This window comes from Protopterus annectens, chromosome 6.part0 (assembly GCF_019279795.1).
Source record: "Protopterus annectens isolate FY-2018-M chromosome 6.part0, PAN1.0, whole genome shotgun sequence".
NCBI lineage: Eukaryota > Metazoa > Chordata > Ceratodontiformes > Protopteridae > Protopterus > Protopterus annectens.
This window is the reverse complement of record NC_056737.1, coordinates 269950984-269963058: the sequence shown is the minus strand read 5'-3', so window position 1 is coordinate 269963058 and position 12075 is coordinate 269950984. Positions and strand designations below refer to the sequence as shown.

General features: G+C 40.5%; 1 protein-coding gene across 1 annotated transcript in view; it reads left to right on the top strand.

Moving 5' to 3' along the window:
- Window positions 1-12075, top strand: part of LOC122804259 (transmembrane protein 87A-like) — a gene marked incomplete in the record, with an annotated part of 1166529 nt that overhangs the window by 747310 nt on the left and 407144 nt on the right. Inside the window, 1 exon segment of the mRNA XM_044074023.1 lies at window positions 11616-11687. Coding sequence (XP_043929958.1) covers window positions 11616-11687 — 72 coding nt within the window.

Below are 12075 nucleotides of genomic sequence, written 5' to 3'. Positions count from 1 at the left end.
CAGTAATTGCACACTGCAGACTTCAGGGGATTCAAATATACCCATATCTGGATGACTGCCTTATACAACCAGACAGCCAGCAAACTTTGGTAAAACAATTGAATTATGCCATCCGCCTACTTCAGGCTTTGGGATACACAGTCAACATTCACAAATCAAGACTTGTGCCATCCCAAAGAATAACTTTTCTGGGTGCGGAACTAGATACAACCACCCAAATGGCTTTTCTCACAGAAGAAAAACAGAGACAACTACCGGATTATTTCAAAAATCTGACGAAACAAACTCAGCTGACTGCAAGGAAAATCCTGCAGGCTTGGGTTACATGGCATCCTGCATTCTTCTGGTTCCACAAGCAAGGCTGCATATGAGGAAACTACAATGGTACCCAAGGAGTTTATGGTCTCAGCACAGTCACAGCCTAGAAGCTTTGATACCACTCATTCCATCCCTACAAAAGGAATTCTTGTGGTGGGCTCAAGCAAGCCAGTTAAACAGGGGCCTGCCCTTCAGCAAACCATTAACCAGCCAAACCATTACAACGGACGCTTCAGACCATGGATGGGGAGCACACATGGAGGACAGATGCATCCAAGGGCTGTGGTCACAAAAAGAATTGCGCATGCACATAAACCAAAAGGAAATGCTGGCAGTGATGCATGCAATCGAGGCTTTCAAACACTTTCTGCATCAAGGCCACCTGCTAATAAGGACAGGCAATACCACAGTTATGTGGTACATAAACAAACAAGGAGGTACCCATTCCTACCCTCTTTGCAGGCTGGCAATGAATCTTTGGGAACTTGCCCTAAAACTCAACATAGAGCTGCAATCCCAGTTTGTGCCAGGAAAAGACAATATACTGACGGACAGCCTAAGCAGAAATATCATGGATCCACACAAATGGATGCTGCACCCAGACATCTTCCTTCAGATAACACAATCATGGGGGAGGCCGGACATAGATCTTTTTGCCTCTCACCACAACCATCAGCTGAAGAAATTCTGCTCAAGGACATACCACCCACAAGCATGGAAAGTGGACGCCCTCTCTTTCAGCTGGAATGCTCTAACAGTGTATGCATTTCCTCCTCTTCCATTAATGACCAAGGTCTTACTGAAGATCAAGACAGAGCAGCCAAAAGTGATTCTGATAGCTCTGGACTGGCCTAGACAACACTGGTACCCACTGTTGAGCTTGTCACGCACGAAACCGTGGCCTCTACCACAGTGGACACTTCTCCTGACACAGCACAATTACAAAACTCTGCACTCCAGCCTGAAAACCTTGCAGCTGACAGCCTGGAGAATACCTTGACTCCTCACCAGGATGAGTTATCTAAGAGAGTGAAGGATATCATCATGGAAGCTCGCCGGCCTTCCACAAGAAAGGCATACTCAGCAAAATGGAAGAGATTTCGCGCCTGGAACACTACAAAGGGCCTGGATGCGACAGTGATGAACATGGCACATATCCTGGAATACTTGGCAGAAATGCTCCACAATGGCCTTTCTTACTCTTCCATAAAAATTCATGCTTCAGCAATTTCAGCAGAATACAATACTGATCCACCTGTTTTCTCTCATTCTCTCCTAAGGCAGTTTCTAAGAGGAATTAAAAATATCAATCCTCCAAGGAAACCACCAGTACCAACTTGGGACCTTAATTTCATGTTGGAAAAATTAACTCTACCTCCCTTTGAACCAGCAGCATCTTCAGAACTACAGTTCCTGTCTTGGAAGACTGCCTTTCTTCTGGCCATAACCTCAGCAAGATGAGTATCTGAATTACAGGCCCTCATGGCAGTTCAACCATTCCTTATTTTTCATCAGGACAGAGTTTCATTGAGAACCAATCCTTAATTCATGCCAAAGGTGGTATCCAGGGTCTCATTGAATCAAGCTATTCACCTGCCTACCTTCTTTCCAAATCCACAAAATAAAGGAGAGAAACTTTTGCATACTTTGGACTTCCACAGGCAGTTGCGATACTACTTGGACAGAACCAAAACTTATTTATTTATTATTTATTTTACATTTGTTAACCGGGAGAGTCCGACTGGATACATGTCCATTTTCAGCAGAGGCCCGGGGAGAAAAGCACCAGGTACATAACAGACATATGAACATTGTTAATGCAAAAAAGGAAGATAGTTGAGTTCTAAATACAATATAAAGGTACATCACATCTTGGGAAAAAAATAACAGCAGCATATAAAAAAAAAACATAGGTCAGTTACAAAGGCGAGGCGCCTTGTTAAAAAGCGGTTAAGGATAGTGAGGTAAGAGAAGGGTAAATGATAGTGGTTAATCAGGTTTGGAACAGGGACATTGCCAGAGAGTATTGAGATGGGGTTTAAGCTTTTTTTTGAATTGTAGAAGTGAAGGTTCTGAGGTGAGCATGGTCGGTAGGGAGTTCCACATTTTACCTACAAAGTTTGAGAATAGAGAATCCCCAGCAGAATTATTGGCTTTCGTAGTTTGAGCTAAGATCTTATTGGAGGAGCGTAAAGATTGCAGGTTAATATAGGGGTGAATGATGTTTTTCAGAGCTGGTGTTTTCTCTGGGTGATACAGTATCTGGTGAGCCATTTTGAGTTGGTTGAAATGGAGTTGGCTGGAAAACTCTAACCACCCTAGTTGCTTCAAGTTAGTGCAGTGGTGTGTTGTAAAGGTGGAATTTGTGGCAAATCTAGCTATGTGATTGTAACAAGAAGCAAGTTTGTTAAGGGTTGTCTTGTTTAGGTTAGTAAAAAGGGGGGAGGCATAGAAAAGAGTTGATAGTAGGTGTGTGCTGGCAATTGTAATTTTAGCGTGAGGAGTGAGAAAGTGTTTTACTTTATAGAGAGCAAAGCTTTTTATTGACTGTTTTGATGGTTAGATTGAAATGGGTGTCAAATTTAAGGGAGTTATCAATGGTAACACCTAATAGCTTTGTGTGAGCTTCTGGTGATATAGTGATTCCATTGGAGGATATAATAGAGAAGGTGGGGGGAAGAGTCTTGTTAGTGGGTGAGAAAGTAAGTAGTTTTGTTTTGTTGGGGTTGAAAACTAGTTGACGACTTGAGAACCATTTTTCTATTAGGTTGAAGGTGTCTTGGGTTGAAGCAGTGAGGTCTGCCAGGTTGGAGGCAGTGCTGATGATAGTCGAATCATCTGCATATTGAATGCATGTGGCATGGGGGTGATTGTAGGCAGGTCATTAACAAAGATGGTGAAGAGAAGAGGGCCAAGAATAGATCCTTGGGGAACTCCAAGTGTAACAGGTAGGCATGTGGATAATTTGTCCTGCCATAGAACAGCCTGTTGCCTATTGGACAGGTAGGATTGGAACCATTTCAGCGTGGAATTGCTGAGTGATAGTTTTTTTAATGTATGGAGGAGTTGAATGTGGTTCACCATATCAAAGGCCTTGGAGAGGTCTAAGAAAAGAGCAGATGATAGTTTATTATTGTTTCTGAAGTTATTGATGGTATTAGAAAAGGATAGTAGGGCTGATGTGGTACTGTGATTTGGCCTAAAGCCATGTTGGGAGTTGGCTAGAATTTTATTTTTGGTGAGGTGTTCCATCAGTTGTTTGTGGACACACTTTTCCATAATTTTGGCCAGGGGTGAGAGTATAGCTATAGGTCTGTAGTTTGTTAGCTCTAGTGAGCTACCACCTTTATGGAGAGGAATAATGTGGGACATTTTCCATATGGAGGGGATGAAGGCTTCTGACAAGGTACGGTTTATGATTATGGAGACGGGATAGGAAATGGCCTCAGCTGCTTTTTGCAGAAACTCAGCTGGGAGAAGGTCAGCTGCTAGCTTAGTGGGTTTTAGTTTTTTAAGAAGAGATGTTATAGAGGATATGGGTACTGGATTGAAGGTAAATAGATGATCTGATGTAGTTGTAGTATTATGCTGGCATGGGTAGTGGAGTGGGCTGGTTGTTTGAATTGTGTGGCCAGGGATTGTATAGTTTCTGTGAAGAAACTATTGAATGTGTTAGCAATGTTTACAGGGCACTGTTGTTTGCAAGTTGTTGGAGTGAGGGTGGTTGCCTGGCCTGGGTGCAGGAGCTTGTTTAAGCCCGCCCAGAATTTTTGTGGATTATTAAGGTGTTTGTGTTGGAGGTGGAGGAAGAAGTTTTTTTTTATCATTTAAGATCATTCTTTTAGTTTCATTTCTAAGTTGCCGGAAGGTTTGGTGGGAGTGTGGGTCTTTAGAGGTACGCCATGTGACCCACATCTTGTTTCTAGATAGGATTTTGTTTCCTTAGAGAGCCATGGTGCGGTTTTGGTTTTAGTTCTAATGGACCGTATTGGAGCATGGGAGTCTAGAATCTTGAGGAAGGTGGTGTTGAAGTAGATAACTGCCTCTTCAAGAGGAAGAGACTTGAGTATTGTCCAGTTGTGGGCTTTAAGTTCAGTTTGAAAAATGGAGGCGTTGAATTTATTATTATTCCTGATTTTTTTATGGTTGTAAGAAGGGAGGTGATTTTCTTGAATTTGATAACATAGGTGAGTAAGTGATCACTCATGTCCTCTGGGTGAGTACCTGCTGAGTAATGGTCAGGATCTTTATTAGTAAGGATCCAGTCCAGGATGCTGTCTTTGTTTTGGGGTTTACCTAGTCTGGTAGGAGTGGATATGAGCTGAGAAAAGCCATGTAGATTTATGCTGCTAGATGGGGAGCTAGATGAGAAGGAATTCCAATCGATGTTGAAGTCACCTAACACTATGGATTCCTGGGGGTGAGTTTGAGTTAACCAGTGGAGAAAGTCCTCTAAGGTTTTGTTATTATTGTTGCCTGGGGGATGTAAATACATGCTATATTTATGCTTTTATGTTTGTTTGGCTGAAGTTTTACATGTAGAACTTTGGCATTGTTTGTTATGAGGGGTTGTGGAGAGGCAAGGGAGATTTGTAATGTATTTTTGTAGAGTATTGCTACACCGCCACCTTTACAAGTTATTTGGTCTGCTCTTAGTATATCATACCCTGGTGGGGATTATCTGTGTGTCTTTCGTACTTGGTTTAAGCCAGGTTTCTGTGAGACATAGTAGGTCTGGGGAACAAGTAGCTAAAAGGGCATGTAGGTTGTGAATCTTATTGTTTACACTTCTGATGTTTAGATGACAGGTCAGAAGAGAGTTAAAGGGTCTAGAGTTTAGATTGAGAAGTGGAGGGGAGGATAGGGTGGAATTAGAATTGAGTGGAGGGTAAGGGCCAGGGTTGGGGTGGATATCACCATCTGTGGCTAGTCTGTGATTCAGAGTGGTAATGAATTTGAGGGCTTTGAGTAGAAGTTTGTAGTAATGTTTATCATTTGGCCTAATATTGGTAGGTTTGATAATTACATAGCGTTCGAGTTCTAACAAGGAAGGTGAGTAGGGAGTTGAGTCATGGCCTCCGTTGTTAATTATGGGGGAGGGGTTGGTTTGGTAGCCTGGGTGGTGGAAGCCTATGTAAGACCAGGTTTCATATAGGGTAGCTAGGTAAGGGACAAGTAGGAAGGGAAAAAGAGTTAGTATGATGAGCTTCCTGGATGGTGTCATATTCCGTTTGATCTTAGAGGGCAGTAGTGAGGTACAGGAAGTTAGTGGACAGTAGGGGGAGTGGTTTGAGGTTATAAAAGTACGAGTACTGTGGCGGGTGGGAATAGGGGGCAGGGCGGAGCGGGGTTTACACTAAGCCACTAGAGCCCAGGTTTCAAGATGTAACTCATGAATAATTAACTTGCAGGTGAGTAATCTCGTCTAAACAAACATCAGGTTCAATTCCTATGCTTTGGGAGCTTGTTTTTAAAATGTTATAGCTGTTTGCCTTAGTTTTAGAGTGTGTTCTGTAGTTTAAGTGGAGTATATGCAAACAAGCTTGGATTTTTTGTTTGGGTTAGCCTAGGGAGATTTGTGCTAGTGCTGAGGACCCTTAAATAATACTTTACTTTAAAGTCTATACTAAAATGACCAGATAATGACCTGTTTTGTTTTTACAGGTTGTGGGCAATAGTAGAGTAATCGCTCAAAAAGGGCGAAGTTCTTTTCTGCCTCACGCTGTGCAGGGGAAGACCTGGGAGGGATAGAGAGAGAGCTTGATTTCAGAGGCAGTCAGAAGCAGCTGTGTAGCTTAAACAACATGAGACTACCTGAGGAAACCCTAAACTATGTTAGTAAAATCTTTACATATAGCATAAATCATTATAACACATTAGCATTTTACTGCAACAGTGCCTTATGACTGAGAGTCAAAGAATGTTGAATGTTGTATATCCTGCTTCTCAAAAAATATATAGAAGGCTCTCAATTTTCACTCTAATGAACAGCCCTGCAAAGAGCTTGTCATACTAAAGTCTTACAGAAAAACTGACCAACTCTTTGTAGCATATGCTGCTGGTGTTCAAGGAAAAGCAATTTCTAAACAGACAATTTCAAAATGGATAGGAAATTGCATTCGGTTCTGCTACTCCTTTCATGGAAAAGATGTGCCAGCTAACATTAGGCCTCATTCCACCAGAGCAACAGCCACCTCCACAGCCTTCTTAAGAGGGGTGGCTACCAAGGACATTTTAGAAGCTGCTACATGGAGCTCTGTGCATACATTCTCCAAGCATTACAATTTACCCTTATATTCCAGATCCAGAGCAGGCTTTGCTACAGCAGTCCTGCAAGGCATTTTAGCTACACCATCCTTTTCTTAAATCCTACCACCCCCAGCTTGGCTATGGTATTCTACCCATATGTAAGGACTGCAGATGCATCCTTGAAGGACATAGTACAGTTTTGTACCTACCATAAATGTAGATGTCCGATAGGTATGCATCTGCAGTCAAGGTTACCCTCCCTCCTTCCCCTCTGTGGTATTTCTAGGGTTCTTCTCCCCCTTACAGCTAGCTGGGGTTATCTATTATGGTGTATTTGTTTTATATTACTGTGCATGTTTGGAATTTTATGCATTTCTCCAAATTCAGCCTTCCTTAGAGGGCACCTGGCATCTGGGGCAAGAAAAACTGAGGAAGATGGCGTCGGCTGACGCTTTTATACCCCAGGCGCTCTGACGTCGGGGAAAGGGCGACATCAGCCGACGCCGGACCCAGACTTTGGAATCTGGCCGACCGTAGGGCTGCCTGAGGCAGGACAACCCATATGTAAGGACTGCAGATGCATACCTATCGGACATCTACATTTATGGTAGGTACAAAACTGTACTTTTGATGTAATGAAGTGATATTGAGTATGTATATATAAGTATGGAAGTTTTTAAATGCAGTTTTTAGTTCTGAAGAAGTCGTAAGACGAAAGTGGTGAAAATGAAGTATACGCTAAAGAAGTTTGGTTATTATTTTGTTCCTCGTGCCATCACCAGTATTTTGGTTTAGTTTGTGGCTATTATACTGGTTGAAGTGTTCCCAAAGCTTTTGTTATGGCATCTAAGGACATGTAGGAAGAAACTAAACAAAAAGTAAACTGGAAGCTTTTGAATATATGGATATGGCTAGTAAGGTGAAAACAGTGAAATTGTTTAGTCCCTTTAGTTTTATATGCAGGTCAGGCAGATTTTATCAACCACATGAGAGGTTGTGGACAGTAGAGTTAAAGGAATTTTTCTGGGAGGATAAGGGGGCAACAGTTAAGTGGGATAGGTTGATCCTTCCTCTAAAACAAGATGATTTAGAATTGCTTGATTTGAAGGGATATTTTAGAGCTGCACAATTGAGGTTCATGTTCATATAACACAAACAGAAAGTTATAATTCAAAGAGATAAAGGGATAATGAAGTGTGGGGGGGGGGATCAAGAAATAAGGAGAGAGTGGGATTTTGGTTGCAGATCTTTGGGGAGATTTACCAGAATATTATATGTATATTATATTTATAGAGTAGCGTAAAGTATTCCAATAGCTAAGCCAACACAAGAATGGAGCAAGGAGATTTTGCTGTTAAGGATGACTGTAAGTAGGGGTACAGAGAACAGGCAAGAGGAGGCTGCAATTTAATAGAGAAAACTATCAAAGGAGCTAAGGTATTGGGAGCAAATAAATTGAGAAGGAAAGGTAATAGAGTGTGATGTGGCCAAGAAGAAATTTGGACTGCAGGCTAGAGACCGCTTTCCCTACCAGGGATTGATACCAGAATATAGGCAAAGAGAAAGGGATAGGGAAATCGTAAGTGAAAGACTCTAAGACATAATTAGTAGAGCATTTAAAATATTGCATGGTAACTATAAGATTCAATCAGAGAAGGTTAGAAAAGATTGGGAAGAGAGATTGGATGAGCGATTAGTAGGGAACAGTGGGAGGACATGCACATGATTTTTGGTTGGAAGTTTTGGGAATTTGCTTGGGTTATAATATACCTATGCAAAGAATTTTTTTCTCCGGTAGATGGCAAAAATTGGAAGTGTGAGAGGGAAGAAAGAAGTAACTGCGAACATATTTTGGGAGTGTAATGAGTTGGCAGATTTTAAAAATTCCTTACAGAGTACTGTATCAGAAATACTTACAGAGCAAATAGATGTAACTGAGGAAGTTATTCTTTTTAGCTATGACACATGATCTGAATTTTCTAGACCTAGTAAGGCCTTGTTAAGTTTAATTCTAGTGGATACCTAAAAAGGCAATTACTCGAAAATGGAAATCAAAGTCTAAACCAATTGTATTTGAAGGATTGAATATTTTAACATGGATAAAAAAATGGAATTAGGATCTTTAGAAAACAGAAGGTACAAATTACATAGAATTAAATGGAAATTGTGGGAACAACGCATGCAGAATAATCTGGAGGTGGAAGAGTGAGGTTTAAGGGAAGGCCGGAATTGAGCTTTTTATGTAATGCTGGACTGATGATGCATTATATATCACATATATATTTTTCATTAAAAGTATGTAACTGGAAACATCTTACTGTGGTTTGTTTTCATATTACTGTGCATTTGCCTATGCCTTAAGTGATAATTTAATAGAGGTGTTAAAAAGAAACAAAATGCCATAACAGAGCCTGCAAATCCGTGGAAGTTTTGATTTTGATTAAACGTAGGGATTCTGCTATGGTATTAAATTAGTATGTAGCTGTAAGAGGTACACTTGTTTGTAGTTTGCAAATATTCAGTACAGTAATGACTTTAGCGTGTGTGTGTTCTCCTTTCACTACTATACTTTTTCATCAGTTTTGGCGATTTTTCTACAAGTACGTAGCAGTTCTTTAAGTACATGATGTTACTGGAATGTTACTTGCAGTGTAAGCTGTGCAATGAAAGAAGACTTCCTTACAACTGTTTGTAAGTAACGAACAAAGGACAGCTCATTGTCAGCATAGGTTCCCAAGTCCTGAACTACTGGATCAATTTGCCATTGTGTTTGTTATTAATGTGATAGTTACAAGGGAAGTCATGCTTTCTGAAGGATATTACAATATACTTCTTGGCTTTTAGTTTTTGCCACTGGTTTTGACCCAAGCAATTTGTTTGGGACAGGCCCTTTGGAGAATCTTGGTGTCCTCTGGGGAGTTTATCAAGGCACCAAGTTTGCAATTATCTTTCCTTCTGCGGTCCTGGCATCCCCAATTTAGTTTAGTGCTTGGGTTTCTCCTTATGTTACCCAAATGCAGAGGTCTTCCATCATCATGTATAACATATGTTTTCAATGTGCCAGTTGATCTGTGAATGAATCCTCTGCAATGGGTGTTAAGCTAGGTTTAGATGGTCCCACTGTGCAGCAACTGATGGAGTTTCCCTTAAATCAGGCAAGCGTATGTATTTGTGTATCTTTGTAAACTGATTTTTCTCTTTCCTATGGGATGTGCTTGCGAAGTGGATGAGGGGCAGTGGAAAGGAGCAGAGGGCTGAGCATGTCTCCTGTCCTGGCTAATGATGCCATGGGATATAGTAACAAAGAAGCACATGTGCCCTGGAGCATGGGGGGAGAAAGGCTCCACCGAGGAGTGTGGTAGATAACAGTTCCATAATTACCCACTTCAAAGGGCTGCCTCAGATGTCAAATGATCATTTGCGTGCATCTTCCATTTCCTACTAGTAGCGGTTATCTTTTTTTTTTTTTTTTTTTTTTGAATAAGACCACCATTTTTAAGTTTGTACTGCATTGTAAAGTACAGCTGCTTTGAAGTGGACTTAGACGCTGGTGAAATCTTATTCTAATCTAGTTCTGCAGATGACATTAAAGCAAACTTTTTATGTGGCATTTCACACTTCCCATAAGGGAGGTTTTTGTCATTCATTCCCTTGCTACCAAATTTGCACTCCATTAACCAGTCTTTGAACAGCTGCAGTCTTTGTAAAGTGGTGTGAATCCTGTTTGTTTTCCTGATCTTATTTTTTTTTTTTTTTATTCAGTTGCTTAACATATTTAATGTTTGTAGTTTACTTAGCTGTTGTGTTACCTGTAAACTGTACAATGTCTTCAAATCAGTTTTCTTTAGGCTCATTTGGTTTTGTTTAGAAGCTGACCCTGTCTGCACAGTAAGCTCCTTGCATAGACTTGTGATGAAAACATTAGACTGTTGGGGTATTTAAACCTTTTTCTGATTGTGGAGAGCAGCGTTAGAGGAGACTATGCAGCTGTTTCATACAGTGACTTGTTCCGTGTCTCCCACTTTTCATAGATGTAGTCTGGACATGGCCTCGAGTAGACTGTGGAAGGGCTTTCCATCTGTCTCCTAAATGTCTTTTTTTCCATTCAGGGATTTAATAGTTCCCTGATTGGTGATTGCAGGATTCCCTTTGAATTATCATCATCATTGTCATTGTTAGTGTCATTCTTGGCTTTATAGCCAGCTAGTGGCAAAGCCGTATACTCTTTGCACCAGTTTCTGTTAATGACTGCAGATGCTTTTATCGTATGGTTACATGGAGCAGTTACCACAGTGTTTGATATTTTAAAGCATGATGTGTAGCAATATTTGAGCTTTTATTATATCATGTGTCACTGACTTGATAACCATCCCATCTCCCTGCTTGGATGAAAATTTTGGTTTATTCTAAATTTCTGAAAAAACACCTTTGTGTATTTGTCAGACTTTTTCATTAGAATTCACACTGACCCTTTAGTAAAAAAAAAAAAAAAAAAGCAATGAAGACAGTGGTTCCTCCCTTTTTTGTATAATGGGTCACGTCATAGTTTTTGCCCTGGCATGCCTGTAGAGGGTGGTCTTCTAGCAAGAAGTTTCTTTGAAATGTCAACAGTCTGATATGTTATTTAATGGTTACTTCCCTTATTTGTCCTGCTGACAAAGATGTCTTCAAAGATCAAGTGTTAATTGTAAGTAGCATATGAAATTGTTATTGCTTGATATGTATCTTTGTTAGTTGTTTGTCTCTTAGTTTCTTAAGTAGCTGTGTGGTGATGTACTGTTTTATGCTGCTGTGGTGCCACTTACTGGTCACTTGTGTCCAGAATGACATTTTTCTGCAGTTGCATTTAGAAAGGGCTCTGGAACAGAAAAATTTGTTTTTCTTATGCCGAGTTTATTCTGTATACTCGAACTGGATAGGACAAAACTTGTCTCAGAAAAATAACATGCCTGCCCTGCAAATTTATGTACCAGTTATCTGTCTAAAAGTAACTGCTATTGAGTTATTCTATTTTCTTCCTCACTTTTTTCTTCTTTTCTTTGTTTTAGGAAAAATCCTCAGAGTTTGCTTCACTGGCTTTCATTCCTCTGGCGGTTTTGGACACTGGCCTTTACTGGTGGATATCCTTTTTGGTGATGGGGTTTCTGACTTGCTTTTCTGCTACATTTCTTTCTGGGTTAGTTCCTGCATACTTTTCACGCTGTATGGTATTGGTTCTCTTAATACATTCTGTTAACCCTACGTGGTGCACTGATAAATTATGCAGGAATATGAGAACTAGTGGTTCTGCTTTACTTAGTTATGTTGGGGGAGCTGCTGGGTACTTCACTTCCTGTCCTTAAAGTTGCTGCTTTATGTGCTTATATATTGCAAGCCCTGCTTTTATGTGAGATGTTTGAATTAGCATACCAACAGTTTTTACTTGAGTGTACAAATTGTATTGTAATTGTATGAATAAAGAAACAATCTTACTGGTATCCCCTAAGTCTCAAACAACCCACTATACAA